Below are 21678 nucleotides of genomic sequence, written 5' to 3' on the forward strand. Positions count from 1 at the left end.
TTACTAGTTCCAGAAAAACTCTTGAACTGAAAAAATGTTTCAAAAAAGGTGATCCAAACATAGTATATCATCAATATAGGCTTTCAAAATAAAATGGAGTGTATGCAATGAGGAAAAAGCATCCAAGAAAACATTTAGGATTAAAGACAAGTCAGATCAACATGGTAAAGCATGCATTGGCATTGCACTTCACGTCCTTGTCTTAATCTGGCTAAATGACTACATTTTATTGCATGATTTTGCTCTATAGAGTAGGTGCAAAAAAAGACAGGAATTTAGTCAAGTAAAATGGCTCTTGGGCTGCTTAAAGATGATCTTCATCTTCAAATAATTGTTCCACTAGGAATTAAAGCATCTTTGATTACAGTGACAATGCCGCTCTTGATGAAGTATCCATCTGTTTCTCTTGCTGTCTCTTGCACATTGTCACTGTTAATGATCTGTAAGCATAATAAAGGAATCAAGAAGCAAGCTGAGTTTTAACCATAACAATGTTTTATTTACATAAATAAAAACACACAAGTGTCGCGGTAATAGATGACCATGATAAAATCTACCTTCACATTGTCTCCAATGCGGGCGTTTTTGTCAATTATTGCCCGCTTTATGTGAGTATTCTTGCCAATACCAATTGGAACACTACCTTTTGCTACTAGGAGTCTTCTATCTGCATCAGTCTGGTTCAAGAGGCAGCAGGATTAGTGTTGGAACATCCAGAAAATGTTGTAACCGACAAAATTACCTCATAATAGTCAGCTCCCATCAACAGGGTGTCCTCTATGATTGCACCCTCTGAAATGCATGAACGCAGACCGATAACAGAATGGTGAATCTTACAATTCTGCAAAGTTAAGAACTAGCATTTTAGTAAGCACTGATCTTCCTCTCTATGATCTTTCCATGAGAGGTCAAAATCATTAATCATTATATCTTGACTAACAATCTACAGTACAAAACCTTCATCCATATTACGTGTGTGTTCAAAACAGACAGATCTTTACCTTTATGACACAACCCTCACCAATGACACTGTCGGTAACATCAGCATTGAGCATTTTGGAAGGTGGTAGGTAACGTGGTTGTGTATAGATTGGAGAGGAACGATCGTAGAAACTGCAGCCAATTGATCAATTGGATGTAAAATGCAAGTCTTGGTTAATTGCCGCCATGAAACATGGGAAATGGACCGGTGGGCGGGGGAACAGAGACAGGCTTTATCACTTGTGTTGAGTTATTACGGTGATTTACCTGAAATCGGGCACAGGCTTCTTCGTGATCCCCAGATTAGCATTGTAGAAAGCCTCAATAGTCCCAATGTCTTCCCAGTAACCATCATACAAATAGGCTTGCACCTGAAACAGAAAAAAGAAGTTATTCAGAAACCAAATAGAGGACTCAAGTATCTTATTTAGGGAACTACCATCATAATACATATTATTTCCCACACATTGTTCATCAAGAAAAGATTACTCTGATGTATGAAGTAGAAACAGGTATACTTGTGCATCCAATTCCTCAAACATAGCTTACCCTCATACCGATTGAAGTAGCACCTGGAATAACTTCACTTCCAAAATCATTGGCGCCTGGGAATTTCTCGCGCAGTAAATTCAACATTGCATCCTTACTGAAAACATAGATACCCATACTTGCAATATAAGGCATTTCCTTTGCTCTCTCATCATCAAGACCTAAAATCGTGGTGTCAACCTAGCATAGTCAGGAGACAAATGAACAACAAATCAGTAGATAAGAAACATCAACAAGAATATAAGCAAGAGATGATCACTTGTAGTTTTACCCGCATTGCCTTTAGTTGTTCCCCTTTCGGCTTCTCTGCAAACTCTATTATCCTTCCCTCCTCATTAATCTTCATCAGTCCAAAAGCCGTAGCACGTTTTTCATCCATTGGTAATGCAGCAACTGTTATATCAGCATCAGTTTCTCTGTGTGCTTGGATGAATTTCGCATAATCCATCCTGTATAAATGATCTCCAGCAAGAACCAGAAATTCAAGAACGTCGTGTTCTTCAAAGAGCCACAGATACTGCCTCACAGCATCAGCTGTACCCTAATAGATACCACAATAGAAGCAGACAAATAAATGAATCTGTATATTTGTTCAGCTGATGTGTATGCTAAATATGTCCCTCTTATTGATACCAACTAGTAATGCCCTCCCACTGATACCATCAAAAGGATCGTGTCTTATATACCTGGAACCAGTTTGGATTCTCTGGGCTTTGCTGAGCTGCAAGAACTTCAACGAACCCTTCATTCTTGTAACCACCCATATTACTAGCATACGCCCTTGATAAGTGGCGATTAAGAGATGCTGAATTAAATTGAGTGAGCACATAGATCTTTGATATGTTGCTGTTCAAGCAATTGCTAACCGGGATGTCAATCAACCGATAATTTGCACCCAGAGGGACAGCCGGTTTCGCTCTTTTCTTGGTAAGAGGATAAAGCCGCGTCCCAGCTCCACCTCCAAGAATGATGCCCAGAACACTCTGAATCAACAAATATCAAAGAAAAGCTCGGTTCACACAGATCCGAATCTGTTCCGTAAATCCAGGAACGGTTCATCAAATAGGCCAAACACATGCTTAAAGATCATGAGAAGTGTCATAAATTCCACTATTGCTTCATTCATCAAGAACACTCTATGTTGTTCAAATCAGCACAAAAGACAAGCTTTGCTTCTTTTAGTTCATCCACAAAAGCACATATTGCACATCCAAGACAAACAGCAACAACCATATAAAGCTCTACATTGTATACTATCACAATTTCAAGAGAACCATGAAAACATTGAATCAGAATGAATCAACACATAACAATCTCCATAAGATCAAGAAAAATGCGACTCACACACACAGAGAGACACACACACGTCTATAGAGAGAGAGAGAGAGGATTTTACAGTGCTGGTATCAGGGTCAAGACAAGTCTGGGAAGAGCTGGAATCAGAAACAGCTTTAGGAGAAACCACAGGGACAGAGCGCAACCCTCCCTTCCCATTGCGTCCGGCATTGCTCCCTCGCAGATTAACACACACACTGACACTCCCCCCAAACATCTCCGATTTGGAAGAACATATGGCGGGTTTGCACTGCGATCTGTTCCGCCCACTCACCTCGGAAGATGACGAACACGAGAGCCCATAAATCTTCTTGAATCCAATAGGCGATGACGAAGATGTCACGGCCGCCATTTTCATCCCCACGTACACTGTCAGTGTACTATGATGGAGAACACTTGCACTAGCTTTAATATCTATAATAATAATAATAAATGAGTATTGAGATTGATGATGAGTTTGACTGGCTTCAGTTTGATTAATTGTTAATTATTAATGAACGTGAACGAAGATATGAGCATGAAAATCGTTCTTGGGAATGTGTGTTGGGGAATGAATTCAAAGAGGATCTTTTGATAACGACTATGAGCTTTGGGAACGTACGCACCACTTATTTTTTATTTCATTTTTTACTTATTTTAATAAACTATATTCATATTTGCTTGGATAAATTCACACGATAAAGAATTTTAAATTCTTGAGTTTTTATTTTGAACTATGGTTCATAGCATTATAATGTATTTCAAATTCTTTATGATAAAAGAAATCTAAAAATATTTCATTATTTTACTAACTGATAATCCTTAAGTGATTATCCCAATAATTAGATTCTTTTGAATAAATATTAATAATTATACCAAAAAATGTAAAATCAACCCAATATAAGTTTTCGATAAATATATATTTTATATATTTAAAAGAACAGATAAAAAAAAACACCCTATTAGTTAGATTCTTTTAGATAAATACTAAAACTTTTGGCCTTTTTCATTTTATTACCTTAGTAGAATTGAGGCTATCACATTTACGGATTACATGTTATTTAGATGGATAGTTGCAATGATTTTGTTTTATTATACATAGATTATTACATGTTATATTTATTACATATAGTTAGTCTTAAGTTTAAATAAATTGGATCCAAATTTAAATTTTCCGCTCATTGTGTTGTTTAAGAAACTACGTATTAACTACTCCATGCACTGTATGTATTTCTGTATATATATATATATATAAATGTACGCCCAAGACTCTGAGGTTTAATTCACGTGATTCTGATCATATATACAAACAAACAAATCCTCATCTTCATCCTCTTCCTGCAGTATCGCCAATAATGGCCGATTTTCTCCCTTACGCCTCCATGGTTTGCTGTTTAACTTCGGTGCTATTCCTCTCGACCAGCGTCGCCGCCGCGGGGACCACCGAATTAGCCACCCAAATCTGCAGAAACACCACCAGCTACGCTTTCTGCCAGGAGGCCATGTACTCCGACCCACACGCCGTTGGCGCCGACAGATACGTTCTTGCGTACATAGCCTACCGCCAGGCTTATCTCAACGCAACGGATACCGCGGACTACATTGCCTCGGAGCTGAAATCCATGGAATCGGGTGGAGCATCTGAATTCTTGACGGGTCTGAGGAAGTGCCTGGGGTATTATCAGGAGGCGATTCGGAGGCTTGCGGAAATGCTGGGAAATTTGGATTCCGAGACGTTTTACGGGTTGGATGAATTGTCGATTGATGTCGAGAATAGTGTGCGCAGTTGCGAGGCGAGTGTGGGGAGGCCATCGCCCTTGTCGAAGAGGAATGAAGATTTGGCTAAGCTTTCCAATATTTGTTTTGTTGTTTCTAAGCTGTACATTTATCTCTAGATATATTTCTTGGGCTACCTTTGGCAAAAACTTTCAGAAACTGTCCCGATTTGGATGGTTTCTGATCAAAATCAATCATTAGTTAAAATACATATACTGAATCATAAAAAGTATGTACAAATTCTGCATGCTGTCTGTGTCGATTTTCCTACATTTTGCTGGTTGCTTTTGTGATTTTTAGCGCCCTCCAAATTCTTGGAGCTGAAGAAGATCGGTAGGTAAGAGTTTTCAACTATGCATCTTTGTCTTCTTATGTCTTTTTGCTGAACCACAACTGCTGCGGAGTGCTGGCACCACCAGCAAGAATTGTAAGACAGAGTAGGACTAAATCTGAATCATCATCCCAACTCATTTTCCGTGCAAATTCCTACAGAAAAGTAGTTATATTTAGGTATGCAATCATATGAGCTACTTGAGTTAAATAGCAAGTGTTTTGACATTCATTTGTTGCAAATTTTTTAATTTCTTTACTGGTGTCGGAATACTATCTTTGCTTTGAAATTTGGAAAAATTCTAATCGAAATCAGTTTTGTCGAACTTGAATCAATTATATAGCAACTGCAATATATGTGTTGCTGTGACAATGTACAACTCAGGCAAAGTGACCAATCATATTACACTTGGTCCGTAATTAATTTGGTTTGGTCAAACCTGATTTTGGTAAGAATTTTCCTTCAAACTTGTTGGTCCCCAAGAGAACAGGTAAGAGTCGGGAAGAGAGTGAAAAATTACAAAAACAAAAAAGTTACATAGACCTTGCTGGAAGAGACAGTCACCTTCATCATACCATTTTAGCCATGCTTCAAGAAGTTGTTGGCAGAAGTTTAAATGTATTTAGTACTTTATAGCAATATGCAGGTATATATTTATATTAATTTTGTATGTATCTTACTGAAAGGTTTCTGAGGCAATCGTTGTTGAGAAGTTATGCGGGGAGTTTTAATAGGCTTGCAGCCTACCTCACAGCTCAAGAGCAGGAATTGTTGGCAGTGAGGTTCTTTAGCTTCCATTCTTGCATACCCTCACTCTTTGTTTTCTCCTTGAATCTCAGAATTACATTTAAGCTAATCTTGTTGTGGCAGGCATAAGCTAAACACTTGTGACATAAAATTTTCATTATCTCTGAAATGAAAAAGTAATATGGAAGTAGTTGTAATTCTCTGGAATGCCATTCAGGATATGAAGAAGTAGGATCAGTTTTCCCCCAGTACAACTTCTCAACCTCAAACAACAACTTGGGACTTCATGGGTTTGGCTGAAAATGTTCACCGAGATGCCACTGTTGAGAGTGACATCATTGTCGGTGTTGTTGAGACTGGAATTCGGCGATGATAAAGGCTTTGGCCTTCCTCCTCCCAAGAAATGGAAAGGAGCTTACAGAGGCAGAAAGAATTACAGGAACAAAGTATAAACTCTTCTCTTAAGGCAACAACTGAAACATGTGAGCACAAGTACACATTCTTGTTTTCCGGCAAATTAATAGGGGCTCTTCGCTATAACCACTTGCCCACAGATGATTCTGCTATGGAACTCACATGGCATTCACAACAGCAGGAACTCACTGGTTAAGTACAGCATGCCATCTGAAAAATGATTGGCTTGCCCACAGGCAGCCAGAGAAGCCGGGAGAAGGGTTGCCGCAGAGGATGAGCAGGATTTTCGGACGGAGCGGGTCATATTAATCATGAGAGGGTGGAGTGCCAGCTGAGACGAAGAGAGAGAAACAGACATGATTTCTTCGGGCCGGGGAGGGGATAGGCCAGTGCCACCCATCGGACACATCTGCTACGTTTGCTGAGTCATCAAGCAATGCTCACTTGGATGCTATGTCAGGTGCAACATCACCTACTCAGTCATTTGCCACGTCAAATGCTCCTCATTGGCAGTACCTGACTCAGTAGCCACAGCCATGTCAACAATGACGTCTCATCAGACAAGCTGAGTGTCCTCCACGTCAACCTAAATTTGCTGAGTCAGCACCGGGACTTTTTTGCCATTAGTCGCTGAGTCATTCGCCACGTGTTGATATCTTTTTGGTTTCAGCATCTTCCTTTTACCTGTCAGAACTTAGATGCTTAGTCATCTGCCATGAAGCAACACATCAACTTATATGCGGCATGAGCATCCAGCCTTTTGCATTCTCCTGCCTTTCGTAGACGGCGGTGTTCGAGGGTCTTGAGCTGGGCGTCGAGATGTTGTTGAAGAAGTCCCGCTCCATGATCTTCTCGGTGGCGGCGATGTAGATATCCGTTTAAAACTGCGTGGCGCTGGCGGGTGGAAAAATCAGGAGTCGAAGTAGAAGAAACAAAGGAGGAAGTAGGGTTATGGTTTGGATCGGAGGAAAGAGAAGGGCAGGTTATAAACGCCGCCAAATCGCCTACTCAACCTGCTCAATCCTCTAAATGGAATCTAGACACTCTGACCTGATGGCGAAGAACAATCGACGGACGGATGGTTGGGAACATCTTCAGTTGATCAATTGATGAAGGGTCAATTACACACTTTGATTGATGCGCAAAGGGATGTCAGAAAAGCAAATGGAGAAATTGATTCTGTCTTGCAGTGGGCTTGTATTCTTTCGAGGGACAGAAGTGGGAGGAGAATAATTGTCACTGAGAAAAAGAGAAGGAAAAGAGATTCCTCATAAGAGAAAGAAAAAATGGCTTAAAGTTGAAATCGTGTCAACAATAAGCTTTAAACAGAGACAGGCCATTGCCCGACTTTACCCCAAAACTACATCTTTAACTTCTTTTGAGATCAAAATGGTTAAGAGTGCAGCTGATTTTTGACAGCTCACGAGGATTATTCGGAAGAAAATTCTTGTTCAAATTAAGTTCGATCGAACCAAACCAACCACAGAGCAAATGAAATACATTTACCTACATAATTGATAAATACATTTACAAATTTATGACAACAAACTAGAGGGTCCAATATTATAAAATAAAATATTTTATTCACCTATAAGCTGATAAAACACATTATAAGGGGTTGAAGCACCATTGTTTTGGTGCTTTTGTGTTGAAGAAGGAAGCTGCATTTTGAGTTTGAATTAAAGTTGGAAGTGGAGGCGGGCAATGGGTATCCCTATCCCCATCCCCATCACCACAACCCATCATTATTATTTATTTTAAAGTTATTATTTCAAATGTAAATCTGGAGCCTCTTTTTTCTTCTTTATTCACTGGAATTCTACCTACCAATGCTAAAAAGTCCACAAAATTCAATTTTAGTATAGAGGTGTTTCTTTATAATTATTAATTGGAATAATTACATCTATATCACCCCACGTATAGTTTATTTACATAAATTATTTTTATTTTTAGAAAACATTTACTTACTGAAAACATTAATATTATTATATAAATCACCCCTGATTTTTTTTTTAAAAAAAAAGAATATATACATACACCTCTCCCCCTCAACACGTCAATATTATTACACAAATTATTCCTATTCTTTTTACTATCATAGATCATTTTTATAATTATGCAAAAAATATAGATAATTTACGTAGATAGAACATAGATAAGGGGTTTCAATATAATTATTCCTTACTAATTTTGATAATCATGATATAATAATCAATTCATAAAGAAAAAATAAAAAGGGTAAATGTGGGTTTACAAAAAATATAGATGATGGAATATATTGGATTCAAATCTCATAAATCAGTGTTTGAACATATACAGTAAAAACTATGACAATGTGTGTACTTCTATCTCCAATTAAACGAGAGTAACTTATTGGAGCAATATATGAGTTTAATAAATATTTTTTTATAGTGAACTATCACGAACGAATATTTATAAATTTTTTAAAAAATAAAAAATATTTATAATTATAATAAATTTTTAAAATGTCTATTATAATTTATCAACTTAATTTAAATAAATTATTTATTTTGTTTTAAACTACAAATCAATTATATAATTGATTCAAATTTAATTGAGTTGATGAAACTAAAATTTGTAGAAGCCGTTGTGTCAAATGAATAATAAAGAAGAGTAGAGGTGCCAAAAAGTTGGGAGAGCACGTAAATGGGAGATATAAAGATGGTAAGAGTAAGAGAGTGATACATCAATCTCAATTCTCATCAATCATCACATTCATACATTACCAACTGGTAGACACAGAGCACTTCTTCCTGTAAGCTTTCTGTCCTTTGTCTGCTCCAACTCCACCTGCAACCCATTGGTGGAAATGGGCGGAGGAGATGGTGGCGCCGCCTGGAAACTCAAGAAAGCCGCCAAGAAAATATTTGTGCCTACATGTGCCTGTGCCGCTTTCTGCCGCAAACAACAAACCACCCATATTCTTCACAACTCCACTGTCTCTCTCTCTCTCTCTCTTGATGGAAAAAGTTCATTATTTCTCTCTCTCTCTCTCTGTTCTGATCTATTTGTTGAAATGTTTCTTAAATCAGGTATCTTGTGATTCAGCCAGTAATTCTTCCCAGCTGCAAACTCAGAAGAGCAACATTTCTTGCAAGAGCATCTCATCAGAAACTGAAACCCCCAGCCCTTCTTCTTCAAATAAGGTATCTACTTTTCCTTTTTTTTTCTGGCATTTACTATTTATTTCTATTTTCCTTAGAACATTCTTTTCAAATGATCCCAATTTGTTTAAGCAAGTAGGCGTCTGTGACACTTTTCCTCTTCAAGTGAACTGGAGAATTCCTTCTCACTCATTCCCAACATTATAAGACTGAAAATATTTGCAGACACCATTTGCAATACATATGCAATAAGACTCGTACTTTTCCACACATTACACACTTTCAGACATACAAGACCGAATTCTTGAAGCCTTATCTTTGTTTGTGTAGTTTCCTTTTGGTGCTGCTGACATATCTTCAAAAGTTGACTCTGATTGATTGATCACTTGCTTACACTATTTCTTCACGTATGGATTTGCAGAACTTGTGTGCAATATGTTTGGATCCTTTGAATTTCAGCTCCGGTTGCAGCACAGGGCAGGCCTTATTCACAGCCCAGTGCTCGCACGCATTCCATTTTGCTTGCATCTTGTCCAATGTCCGCCACGGTAGTGTGACGTGCCCCATTTGCCGTGCTCATTGGACTCAGTTACCTCGCTCCCTAAGTACACGGTCTTCCCTGCGCTGTAAGATAGATCCCGTTCTACAGATCCTTGATGACTCCATTGCCAATTTGCGGGGTCACAGGCGGTCATTCTTGCATTCAGCTCGCTATGATGATGATGATCCTGTTGAGCCTGGCCAAGCTTGTGAAGATCAGCCCCGTCTTTATCTCTCTCTGCAGAGTGTTCCTTTTACTTATCCAGGATCATCCTCAATGGAAGAATCACCAGAACATGTTCCCACTCCTTCACTGTGCTCCTTATACAACAGAGCTTATCTTCGTTTGAAACTGGTGGATCAACCAGCTACAGATGTGGTCTTGGTTGCAAACCCCAATGGGGCTCACTTGAGGCTCATGAAACAAGCCATGGCATTGGTGGTTTTCCCATTACGGTCCATGGATCGTCTGGCCATTGTTACCTATTCTTCAGCTGCAGCACATGTCTTTCCTCTCAGGCGCATGACTTCATATGGGAAGAGGTCTGCATTACAAGTCATCGATCACTTATTCCATACAGGGCAGGCAGATGCAATGGAAGGGCTAAAGAAAGGAGTAAAGATACTCAGCGATCGTGTCCACAAGAATCCAGACTCCTGTATCTTGCATCTGACTGACACTCCATCCCCATCCTACCATTGGTTCAACCTTGAAGTTCCAGTTACAATCCACCAGTTCCATGTCGGCTACGGATTTGGCACTTCTAACGGGTTCATCATGCGCGAATTCGAAGAATTCCTAGCAAGAACGCTAGGGGGTAGAATTGAAGATGTCCAGCTGAGGGTCAGGGAAGGCCAGATGGTTGTGAGGATCGGAGAACTGAGAGGAGGAGAGGAGAGGAATATCCCTTTGTATACATGTGAGTCAGGGAGCGTATGCGTGGATTACAGGTACAAGGATGGGAGAGATAGTGAATGCATTAGAACAGGTAAAATTGTTCTGGGCTTGGGGAATAAAGGAGATAGAAGAGAGAATAGAGAAGGTACAACAGTAGGGGTTAGAGTGAGCTGTGCTGAGAATTGGGATTACCATGATCCTTTCATGGCTAGCAGATGGGCCAAGCATTTACATGGTGCTATAGGCTATAGCCTGACAGATTCACGAATTGTAATTTAAGTCTTATACAGTCACTTATTCATTTAATTTATAAGTTAGGCTTGCTTTGAGTAATTACTTAACTTACTAATATAATGACAGCCAGCAGTAAAATGGATTATTCCATATGCCAATTTCAATAAATTTGCCTTTTATTTCAGCATTTACTCCCTGCACAATCTTAAAGAAATTTAAAAAACTTCCTACACCAATAACAGTAATAAATTTCCCCAGAAGACCAAATTTCTTACCAAGTGGTTGTCAAGTAGATACAGATCACAGAAGCATATACTACGTTATTTTCACAACTGATGCAACTAGAGTTCAAGTATATAATCATCACAACAGCCGCACCAATTGACAGAAGATTAACGGGCAGATATTAAACCAATTACCAGCTGAATAGAATACATACAATAGCATGCATCCTACAAAACTTTTTAACATCCAGTAAAAATTCTTGTTTAAATAATAGTAGTCATTCATGATGATAATCATAGACGGAGTAATCACTGTAGAGCAGAGACCCGTTTGCATAATGAAGCATATAATAACAAACGTCACAGAAATAACAGGGATTCGACAAGGCCCATTTATCATCCACCGTCATCTTTGCTGCCCTGTATATTTTGCAAACAGAACATTTCCTATAACGGAACTTTTGCTGAAGAGTGAGAATTGGATAAGCTGCTCGGTTCTGAACATCCTCTGGGTGAATCAACCTCAAATCACGTATCACAATTATGTGTTTGCAGTCCCCCTAGCAAGATAACAATTAACAGTTTGCATTAAAACATGCTGCACGCCAAAGTAGAGCAACATGGCAAAATCAAGCGCTCACTCTTACCACCCACAGAATATAAATGGATGCAAAGTTGAAAAGGATGTGAAGAGAAGAAATCAAGACAAGCAGCCATAAGTCGGGCATATATTAGCCAAAAACAATTTATGAAACTCGATGCAAAGACTGGTAAGTAGCCCCATAGTCTTCGGGCACAAAAAACCACCATTTATTCAGAAGTCCAATAATTGCTCTTTGAGATTCTTAAAGAATTACTATGTTTTGTCTAGAATCTAGCCCCAAAACACACTAAAAGCAACAAACTAGAGAAAACGAAGAAGACAACATACCTGATGACAGTAAAGATATCCAGCACCAAGTCGAAATCTTATGTCACAGAATCTTGTAGTCTGCATGTGAGCAGATTTCAACTGTGGCAACTGTTGTTTGCTTTGACTGCCCAAAAGTGCCTTTTGCTTCTGTTGTAACTCACCAGAAACAATGAATTCCCACTTTTCAAGTGCATCATTCTTAGAGTTCTCGAGCCAATCAAGTATGGGCTTACTGTAATCCGTGGCAGAACAATCCCTCATATCATTATAAAAAACATCCTGGAAACATATTCCCAGTGGAATCACTTAACGGTTTTATTTCAGTGGAAGAGAATACAAGGTAGATTGCTTAGTGATTCAAAAACTTACTTCTATCAAGAAATATCCTGAAGGATCATTATGTCCCGCCTTCTTCATTATCTCATCCGTCAAACAATATGTTTTGTCTCTTACTTCAGTCAGAAATTGCCGTCCTAGAACCAGGAATTCTTGAGTCTACAAATGTTTTCCAGAAATCATTAGTTGAGGCAATGAAAAGAGATGTGAACAAAATAGTGGACAACAAGGATGTAGACAAACTGAATAAGTTACCCAACATAAGTATTCAAGAACTACTCGATGTATGATATAAATATTTTGTGGTTTTCCCACAAAAAGATGGTTATATTTCTTTAAGAAAGAGGAGTAGAAAACGGGGAAATGCTGGACATGGAGAGAACTGCCTGGAAATAACTGACTAGGACCAAAAACAGAAACAATTCCTTGTATCTACAGCAAAGCAGCTCCCTAGAGAATAGTTGCTATATATGGAGTTAATTTGGAGTGTTTGTGGAAATTTTCTGAAAAACGCATTTTTTAGGTGCCAATAAGTGAGTAACAAATACCTTCAACCATGTTTTCCTGTTATGGTAAACCTCAAAACAGAGGACAGCCTCAGGAAATTGCACTGGTACATTATCACAAGTGTTTGAGGCTCTCACCTGCCATGCATTTGCAAAGCCCATAAACAGCTAAAACAAATAAATTTCACAATTGCCGTAAAGAATGATCACCAGGTCATACAGCATTTTCATTCCACTGAGAAGGAAGGAGGAAAACCACTCTACAATCCACGACTCTTAGAAGGTAATAGAATTGTTATTTCCTTGGTTGATTCTATTCACAAAATTGATAATTAGAAAATAACGTTTAGTAATGGAATGAAATTACTTTTATAACAAATTTGCCCCTTTTGTAATTTTTTAGAAAGAAATTGCCTATTCACATTTTATTGAATATGATGAATTAAATTGTACAACAGTAGTATTTTCAAAATTGCTTATAGAAGGTTATAAAACATCTCATATGTTATAAATATATATATATATATATGTAAAAAACATTTAATTACATAAAAAAAATAACTTATTGACTCAGTAAACATATAGATAATAATTTTCTGCCCAAAAAATTGATTTGAACAACCAAATGGACTATTTTATTCAATCACAATGCATCTACAATTATTTCGTCTACTCAGTGAAAGGAATATTTTGAATTAATAAAAACAATTAAATATCCTAATATCATTTTTTGATTACCATGCATACACAATCATTTCTCAATACTAGACACAAGAAGTACTTCAATTTAATAACAATTAAAACTAAAAATAAGACTAATACAAGGAAACAAAAAGCACTTTCATTCCCAACATGTTGGGGATAGCTAAACCATGTTTGGGGAGAGAATGGTCAATACCTTATCTAAGGGCATAAGAATTCCCCTTGGAATAAGTATTCCCAAACCTAAACCATAACAATCATAGATGTAGGTATAAACTTGGGAATACTCTTCCCATTCCTAGGTACCAATCACCCCCTTAGTATTTTAATTAAATTAATCTTTAGTCGTAGTATTGATGCACTCACAAAAATGTTGATCTTATTCTATAAAATCCTTGCTGCCAAGGAATATCAAGGTGTGATCGCTTAATGCATATAATGAAATAAAGACTTGTATCAGCGAGTACCAAATCACAAAAATGTGTAATAACCAAACTCAGATTCCTTGGATGAGTTGAAAAAATTCAAACCACCCTAGGAATCAATACAGGGAAAATGGGAAAATAGGTATTAAAACCCTCATCTATTTAATTATTTTTGTTGATCCTGACAGATGCACAGCGTATTTTTACAGCCTTGCCATGTGCCCAAGTTTTATCATTAAATCTTGTAAATTACAAAAATAATTAAGTGCACCAAATTAGAAATAGAAAACCACAGTGAAATAGTGGATATCAATGTACAAGTCTGATTAGCACACAACGTATGGGATTGGAAGGAAAGGAACAGAGGAAGATGACAAACCTTTGTTGAAACACTGGCAGATCTCAGTGATCTTATCTTATCAGCTTTTGCCGTTGATCCAGAACCAGGGACCTTCGAACTACTACAAGGGAGAACGTAAAATACCAAAAAGGAAAAATGTGAATGAAGAAAGTGATAAAACAGATCAAAAGCAGTCATCAAAGATTTAAAATGCTTACTCGAATGAATGCAGCCTCACAGCTGCTTTCTGCTCTTCCTGTTTCTGCTTAATTCTAGCAAGTTCCTCCACCTTTGCAATATAGCTTTCCTGGGAAACAGCAAGAATGTCAAAAATATATTACAGGAAGAAAACATTAATAACCAAGTCATTCAGTCATACATCAAAAGAGTTATCCTCTTCTCTCTCATGCCTCCTCTTCTTCCTCTTTCCTGAAGGGTTTTTGTTTGATTTCTTATCACGACAAGCTCTCACGGACAACACGTTCGAGCATTCACTTGAAACTATTGCCTTCATATCCCCGTCTGAATTGTGCAAACCACCATGCTCAAGACCAGATGTACCATTATCATCTGTTCTCCTGAAAATCATACTAGAAATCAGATGTCTTTATCAGGCAAATACTATCACATATAACAGGCCAACCAGCAACAGCATTGTTTGGTGCACGCACTTTTTAGGAAAATAAAGTTACTGATGTTCCAAAAAAATTGAAATCTTGTAAATTCAAAACCACAACCACCAAACTCCTTCAATTCTCCCAAAAGAAAATACACATTCCACTTGGCTTTTTTTAGTGGCATTTTACTGTATCTCTAATCATTTCTAGTTTTTGTCCACCAACAACCTACCAAAAAGCTCTCAGATCTGAAGTTTCAATGGTACTTGACCTGGGGGTAAGAACAAACACTCAAATGCTCTCAGTGAACCGGCCCCTCAAACTGTTGCCCAAAAATGCCACTAAAAATCTCTAAGCCTATCATACCAAAGACTAGGAATACTAGGACTGAGGACACTCTAATACATACATGTGATAAGACCAAAAAAAATTATAGGCAATTAGGCATGTTATTCACAGTTCAGACAGCATCACTTCCCGTGCAATGTGGGATGTTTGAGATTGCTAGCAGTACATTAGAAATAAGAAACTTCGGGGATAAATTTTAGCACCACCAGAGTTTACTTCCTGTTCGAGCTATCAGACACAAGGTGCTTCTTAGTGGGAAGTTTCATGGCGCTAGCTACTACTTAGACAGCAAGACAATACACACCAACTCTTAAGCATATAACCTGTGGTTTTTTCTAATATGATTGACTTTTTTCTCTCAAAACGCCCCTAAGAGTCGTATCTATACTCATTTGTGGAAATAATGACTCAACATGTTGCATTTTCAGCCACTTCTTTTCTATTTATTCTCAAATAAATATTAATGTACTAAGCCAGCATGCCAGTATCATTTTTACCAGCCAACTGTATTGTCTGATTCAAAATCTCTACCAAGCCATGAAGGGAACCATTTTTAGCCGAGAAGATATTAGCATCTGCAACAGATTTAGCCCTCTGTCATTTATTCAGTAAAAATCTACCCATTGCGCTGATCATCAGGACTCAGGTAGCGGCTATAAGTTTCAGCGCAAAAGATGCCCCGCAGGCAAGCAACATCCTCCCCCAATCATAAGTATGCAGAAATAACTTACTTATCTGTAATTATATATAGTTGAAAATGGTACACCTAACTTTTGAGAAAGGACAAACATCTTTCTCTAGGTAATTTAACCAAAAAAGAAATATGGGTTAGAGAGTTATATAGAAAACAGACATGGAAAAAAATAAGTAGTCCAGCTATAGTATTTGAAAGCTATCTTACTCAGCAAATAGGAGGCAACAAAAATAGAAAATTTTCCACATGCAGAAACAATAAAGTGGGGTGCGGAAGGCACAACCAATCTGAGGACAGGCATATTTTCAATCAACAATATCCAAATATAGGCAGGAAACAAACCCAATTTTTACCTGACCTGGGGCTCAAATGCTCTTCTGTTCGTTGTGAAGTATCTATTGCCAATTCACCTTCCTGTTTCGTCACAGAGAAGAAGTTTCATGTACTATAAGGTAAGTTAAGCAGTAGCATTTCATTTTGGAGAAGTTACCTTAAACGCTTCTTCAAATGCTTTATCGACTAACTCATCCTCTCCAATTATTTTCAGTTCATCAACCCTGTTAAGTTTACAAATGCAAAAGATCAGGTGTTTGACACGGGATACAGAGATCAGATTGGTGTGCAAAGGGAAAAAAAATGGGGGAAGAAAAATGCAGCCGAAATGAAGCATCCTTCTGTAGACAATTTACAAGAAAGAAAACAACTTAATAAGGAAATCCAGGAAAGCCAACAAAAAAATCCTGGCATGCATGAGAAGCAGAGATGACCAGAAAGAAGACAAACACAAGTACAGATGATGAGTGCAAAAGAACATCCAAACCTAGACCTATTTATGTTTCCTTGAAGGATATATTATGACATACTTGCGCAAGTTCTCTAATAGACAGAGCAGCCATCACATAGCAGCTCGTGACAGGGAGATATTTCATTGAAGTGCTGTGTTAAACAGCTCGAAGCCAAGGAAATTTATGCTAGTTGATAATATGAACATTAGCGCATAGCTCTATCATAAACTCCATCTTAGAGTTAAAGAAAGCCATACATAGAAATTAATAGAGAATTCTCACACCCGGAGGTACTCTACTGTTTCACCATGTTTATCATGTGTTTCAAAGAAGAGAAAAGGTTGCTCCCAGAAGGCCATAATCCATATGCATTATGACAATCCATTCAGTAGTGTGCTACAGTGTTAATATAGTCAGGCATCAGATATGTTATTGGAGTTCTAAGAAGCATAAAGTAGCACAATCAACCCATTGAAGGGTCTTCAATCTTTATATTTTGATGTGAAAAAAAAGGGTTGGAAACAAGGGAATGCTTACAAAATTTCTTCATCACATGTCTCCAAAGAGTCTCTGGATAGCTCTTCTTTCAGACTCTGCAAGAAGTGAAAAAATTGCACAATTTTGATAAAATAGCCAAGAAATTCCATATCATCATCTCGATAAGCATTAAGAAGATAGAAATAGAGACAAATAAACTCACAGCATTTAAACACAGAAAACACCAAATAGAATACCTGAAGTTCTTGAAACACAGAATTTTCAAAGTCTGGGGCTCGTATGAGTGGGCCAACCATGTCGCGGACATATATCGGACCACCAAGTGGAATTGAAACGTTGTGATCTTCTCCACCCTCATCATGTCCCATCAGCATTGCAGACATATATATCTACTGAGAAAACAAAAGAAAAAAATATTTAAAAAATCAGGAAATGCAGAAAAGGGAAAACCTACCGTATAGTATCAAAGGCAACTCCCAGAATGCATCAACAGATTCATATATTTAGGCAAAAGGGTATCTATACATTTCATAAACTAGCAGTATTTTTTAGAGCAAAAGTTCGTCAAAGAACTTATCTGCCAGCGGAAACAAGAAAGTTATAAAAGCAGTAGTTATAGGGAGATCAACATACGTAACCCAAACCAGCATGAATATGGTCGACGTACTCGTTATTTATCATCAACAATAAAATAAATGGCTAGTAGTTCAACCAAGACCAGAAATCTCCTAACATTGGTCCGTGAAAACAGCAGAAAAAAGCGAACAAAGATCACAACAAACATATAAGAATACACACTTCTGCAGATACTATTCGGAACTAACCAACACTCGTAGTAGAAAGTATTGGTAATTGGAAAGCGCAAAACAATCGCTGCGGCGGCCGGGAGGCAGGGAAGGGCCGCGGTCGGCGGAGGCGGCGCAGTGCGTCGTCGTCGTCGTTGGGTTTTTCCAGGGGGATTAGGTCTCCTGAATTACTGCAGTAAATTTCTTGGATATGAAGTTGAACACAGAGACAATCAGGGAAGGTTTTAGCGGGCGGCTCTTCATCTCTGCTTCCTGTTTTCTAATTTTGCGGTCTTCAAACTAAGAAGAGTCGTGTTACTAGCAAACCCAGTGAGAAGCAGCGATTTCGTGTTTCCCACCAGGCCCCGGCCCAATTTCCTGATACACGCTTTAATAGTGGCTTCCGACCAATAATATCTTATTTTAGTGGTTAAAATCAAGGTCTCATTAATTAATAGTAAATTATACGTTCGAATCTCATTAAATATATGAATATTCATCTCACTTAATATGAATATCTTAATAAGTATTTGTCTCCCTTAATTTAAAATTTACGGGAATATCAATTTATTATAATCTAAGTTTATTGATCGAATTGATGTACTTTTTCAGTTGATTGAAATTAACGTAATTATGTAATCACCGTTTCTATAAATTTTAAAAAAAAAAGTGACTTCAAAATAAATTTTTTCTAAGAAATCAATTATAATTAAATCTTAAATTTTAATTATCAATTATCAATATCAAATATATATATATATATATAACTAATAAATACTATTACAATAGACCAATACTTATATATTAATGGGATTCGAATTTACCTCGATTTTACTAATTAAATTAGGCCTCGTTACCTGTACTTTTTGTACATTTACGTATTTAGAATGCGTCATATTGCTAATTTTAAATTAAAAGACGCGTGTAGTATAAATAACTATTCATGTACAAAAAAGGAATGGTTTTAATTATTTGAGGGTTATAAATAATTTCATTTACATTATTTCATATTAAATTTGTTTTTGATAAATTAATCTATTTAGAAATTCCAAAGTATTTATTTTTTTCTTGTTGTCTCTGACAATTAAAAAAAAATAAAGAAAATCAAATCAAGATTGAAACATTTATTATTTTCTATAATTTATTTTTTCTGATAGTATTTTTTTTTCTATCACCTCTTCTTAAATATATACAATTTTTTTAAATTAATATTTTAGAATTATGCATGCACATAAAATTTTGCCACAGATTACTGGTAAATTGTAAATTGCCGGAGTAATGTTCTTAATTATATAACTTAGGGTAAATTATATCGAGTTTCCTTAAGTTTTATATAATTGCTAATATTCACTTATTGTTGGAAAAATTGTCAATATACCTGGTGATGACGTTAATCTCAAAATTGACCCGTTGTATTAGTTTTCATTAGGGCTTCGTCCAAATTTTATATTGAATTGCTTGAAATGTCTCTTTTGACTGTAAATTATAATGTTAACATATTTGTATTTATTTTTATAATAGTATATGCCCGACATCAAATTTTATATATATATATTTTATAATAACTCCAACAGACAGACATTTTGCTCTTTTACAAAAATAAAGTTGAGATTTCCATTCTACCATCAAAGGGTTGTATAATAATATCACTATTTGTAATTTTTCAAACAATGAACGGACTTTGTAATTATATCAAATTATATGAACATGGTGATCATACGTGATAGAATTATGTATCAGACACAAACATATGTTTTGTTCATGACATTAGAGCTCGATATTAATACCTAACTCGATTTTATGGATACCACTTTATGAGATACTGTAGATATATCGCATTATCCCCTCATTTATTGCAGTTGAGATTAAAATATTCATATTACCTAAATATTCACTTTTTGATATTATAGGATTCTATCTTTTTTATTGAACATCTATTTCGAACATTTTTAAATATTCGAACTCGATTTTTTTATTAAATATTTAAATTAATAATTTTTATTGAATATCTGTTTTGAACTTCTCTTATCTTATATAATTGTGAAAAGAAAAAAGAAAATGTTGGACGAAAAAATTATTTGATGGAATTTTCATCTTTTGTAATTATTCATAAAATACAATATTAAAGTAAAAACAATGATTACCTTATTAAATGAGAAATATATGAAATCAAACGATAAATAATTAATGAGGAAATTATAGTTGTTTTTAAATTAAATTTTATCATGTCGAATCTTTTAGGTCGGACCGGAGTCCATCTTCTTTGCAAGTCAATCATAGGAATTGGGCAACAGCCGCAAGAACGAAAAGGATAGCAATTTGCATACTCTCATTTTCCTAATTTAATAATCAGCTGAAAACGAAAAAGGAGAGAGATCCTAACTTCACTTTACAACTCCGAAAGTCCTCTCCCCATCGTCGCTGCCCACATGTATCCCAGATTGATTCAACCGCGTGAGCCCATTTTGGGACCGGAGAGCATGCAGGCGCCAAACACAGGTGGGTATGGTCAACGGGCTGTTGGCGATCCCTGTTTGGTCCTCACATCAGACCCCAAGCCCCGCCTCCGGTGGACTGCCGACCTCCATGACCGCTTTGTCGATGCCGTTACTCAGCTTGGTGGCCCCAGCAGTAAGCATATGGTTTTTCCCCTACGTTCTTTTTTTTTTCATCAGTGGATGTAATCTTTGACCCTTTTGAATTTATTGGTGGATAATGTGGATTCTTTTGATAAGTGTTGTTGATTGAGATGATGGGGTTTCTAAGTTCTCCAAATTTTTGATTTGGCTGTTGAATTTGTTGTCTTTGTGGAATGTCGATATTCTGGATATTGGTTTATATGGAGCTGTATGAATTTGGAAGTTATAGGTTTCGTTTCCCCCTAGGAAATGGAATCTGAAGATTTTACCTTCTCGTTACCGGTTTCGCTGACAGGATTTACATTATGATCTGTCTCTAACTTTACAAGCAGCTACTTCGATGAAGGTAGTTTGGAATGTTTATTAGAGAAAAAATGACAACCCGTCGAGCAAACAATTTTTGCTGGCTATGCAAAGGAGGTGAGGCTGGTGATGACTATTCACCAACTTTATCAAGATAAAGAAGACCAATCATATTGGGATTCTTGGCATATGCATCACCAAAGCGGATTGAGAAAATACCCCTTGTCTGCATTTGCTTTGTATTAGTCGACATGACTAATAACATAACAACTATTCGGCAAGGAACCAGTTCTAAGAATAACTTAAGAGTTAGATCTCTCCGCCACAATGTATTTTTGTATCTTGGGTGTTTGATTTGTACCTTCTTATAGGAAGAGTTCCTTGACTAGGAATTTCGGCCTTTTCATTGACTTTAACTTAATTGTACTTGCAGAAGCTACTCCAAAGGCCATTTTGCGTACCATGGGTGTGAAGGGATTGACTCTGTTTCATTTGAAGAGTCATCTCCAGGTTAGCTTTTATTTTATTGTATTAATTCTCTACATTATCGTGTGCTTTTGTTTTCCGTGGAACTCGTATTTGATTTGGTACTCTTTGAAGTTGTTTGACTAAGTGTTCCATACTTTCTTGCAGAAATATAGATTAGGCAAACAA

At 36.9% G+C, this 21678-nt stretch overlaps 5 protein-coding genes across 11 annotated transcripts in view; 3 read left to right on the forward strand and 2 right to left on the reverse strand.

The window, feature by feature from the left end:
- On the reverse strand, positions 109-3370 carry LOC105168073 (glucose-1-phosphate adenylyltransferase small subunit, chloroplastic/amyloplastic-like). Its single transcript, XM_011087995.2, has 9 exons — positions 2927-3370; positions 2217-2513; positions 1802-2071; positions 1531-1710; positions 1249-1352; positions 1002-1113; positions 743-841; positions 558-677; positions 109-440 (listed from the first exon to the last, which is right to left on the reverse strand). Exons 1-9 carry the CDS (start codon positions 3221-3223, stop codon positions 324-326), a joined length of 1596 nt encoding a protein of 531 aa, XP_011086297.1. The 5' UTR covers positions 3224-3370; the 3' UTR covers positions 109-323.
- LOC105168613 (cell wall / vacuolar inhibitor of fructosidase 2-like) lies at positions 4200-4739 on the forward strand. The gene has a single exon (XM_011088747.1). It carries the CDS (start codon positions 4200-4202, stop codon positions 4737-4739), a length of 540 nt encoding a protein of 179 aa, XP_011087049.1.
- On the forward strand, positions 8764-11168 carry LOC105168074. 2 transcript variants are annotated; one of them, XM_011087997.2, is made up of 3 exons: positions 8764-9071; positions 9166-9279; positions 9659-11168. In XM_011087997.2, exons 1-3 carry the CDS (start codon positions 8943-8945, stop codon positions 10952-10954), a joined length of 1539 nt encoding a protein of 512 aa, XP_011086299.1. In that variant the 5' UTR covers positions 8764-8942; the 3' UTR covers positions 10955-11168. The 2 variants fall into 2 exon arrangements, with proteins under 2 accessions (XP_011086299.1, XP_011086298.1); XM_011087996.2 differs by having other exon boundaries at positions 8764-9279.
- Positions 11291-18432, reverse strand: LOC105168075 (snRNA-activating protein complex subunit). 6 transcript variants are annotated; one of them, XM_011088001.2, is made up of 12 exons: positions 18122-18432; positions 17534-17686; positions 17337-17392; positions 16505-16571; positions 16373-16428; positions 14735-14933; positions 14574-14662; positions 14395-14476; positions 12931-13026; positions 12416-12541; positions 12065-12325; positions 11291-11693 (listed from the first exon to the last, which is right to left on the reverse strand). In XM_011088001.2, the coding sequence occupies exons 2-12, from the start codon at positions 17678-17680 to the stop codon at positions 11412-11414; spliced, it is 1461 nt and encodes a 486-aa protein (XP_011086303.1). In that variant the 5' UTR covers positions 17681-17686; positions 18122-18432; the 3' UTR covers positions 11291-11411. The 6 variants fall into 6 exon arrangements, with proteins under 6 accessions (XP_011086303.1, XP_011086300.1, XP_020551557.1 ...); XM_011087998.2 differs by having other exon boundaries at positions 14395-14473; positions 17534-17689; XM_020695898.1 differs by having other exon boundaries at positions 17534-17689.
- Positions 20347-21678, forward strand: part of LOC105168076 (protein PHR1-LIKE 2-like) — a gene marked incomplete in the record, with an annotated part of 3050 nt that continues 1718 nt past the window's right edge. Inside the window, 3 exon segments of the mRNA XM_011088002.2 lie at positions 20347-20713; positions 21458-21534; positions 21658-21678. Of these exon segments, the coding sequence (XP_011086304.1) occupies positions 20512-20713; positions 21458-21534; positions 21658-21678 (300 nt within the window).

This window comes from Sesamum indicum, linkage group LG8, assembly GCF_000512975.1.
Source record: "Sesamum indicum cultivar Zhongzhi No. 13 linkage group LG8, S_indicum_v1.0, whole genome shotgun sequence".
In the NCBI taxonomy this organism is placed as follows: Eukaryota; Viridiplantae; Streptophyta; class Magnoliopsida; order Lamiales; family Pedaliaceae; genus Sesamum; species Sesamum indicum.

Excerpts from the sequence above, each read along its gene's own strand:
- LOC105168075 (XM_011088001.2), bottom strand. The coding sequence starts at position 17,680 with ATGTCTGCAATGCTGATGGGACATGATGAGGGTGGAGAAGATCACAAC. Across the intron at positions 17,393-17,533 it reads CTGTGTTTCAAGAACTTCAG|AGTCTGAAAGAAGAGCTATC; the intron begins GTATTCTATTTG and ends CACTTCTTGCAG. Across the intron at positions 12,326-12,415 it reads CAGGATATTTCTTGATAGAA|GATGTTTTTTATAATGATAT; the intron begins GTAAGTTTTTGA and ends ATATGTTTCCAG.
- LOC105168613 (XM_011088747.1), top strand. The coding sequence starts at position 4,200 with ATGGCCGATTTTCTCCCTTACGCCTCCATGGTTTGCTGTTTAACTTCG.
- LOC105168073 (XM_011087995.2), bottom strand. The coding sequence starts at position 3,223 with ATGAAAATGGCGGCCGTGACATCTTCGTCATCGCCTATTGGATTCAAG. Across the intron at positions 2,072-2,216 it reads AGAATCCAAACTGGTTCCAG|GGTACAGCTGATGCTGTGAG; the intron begins GTATATAAGACA and ends GGTATCTATTAG. Across the intron at positions 441-557 it reads GCATTGGAGACAATGTGAAG|ATCATTAACAGTGACAATGT; the intron begins GTAGATTTTATC and ends TTATGCTTACAG.
- LOC105168074 (XM_011087996.2), top strand. The coding sequence starts at position 8,956 with ATGGTGGCGCCGCCTGGAAACTCAAGAAAGCCGCCAAGAAAATATTTG. Across the intron at positions 9,280-9,658 it reads GCCCTTCTTCTTCAAATAAG|AACTTGTGTGCAATATGTTT; the intron begins GTATCTACTTTT and ends ATGGATTTGCAG.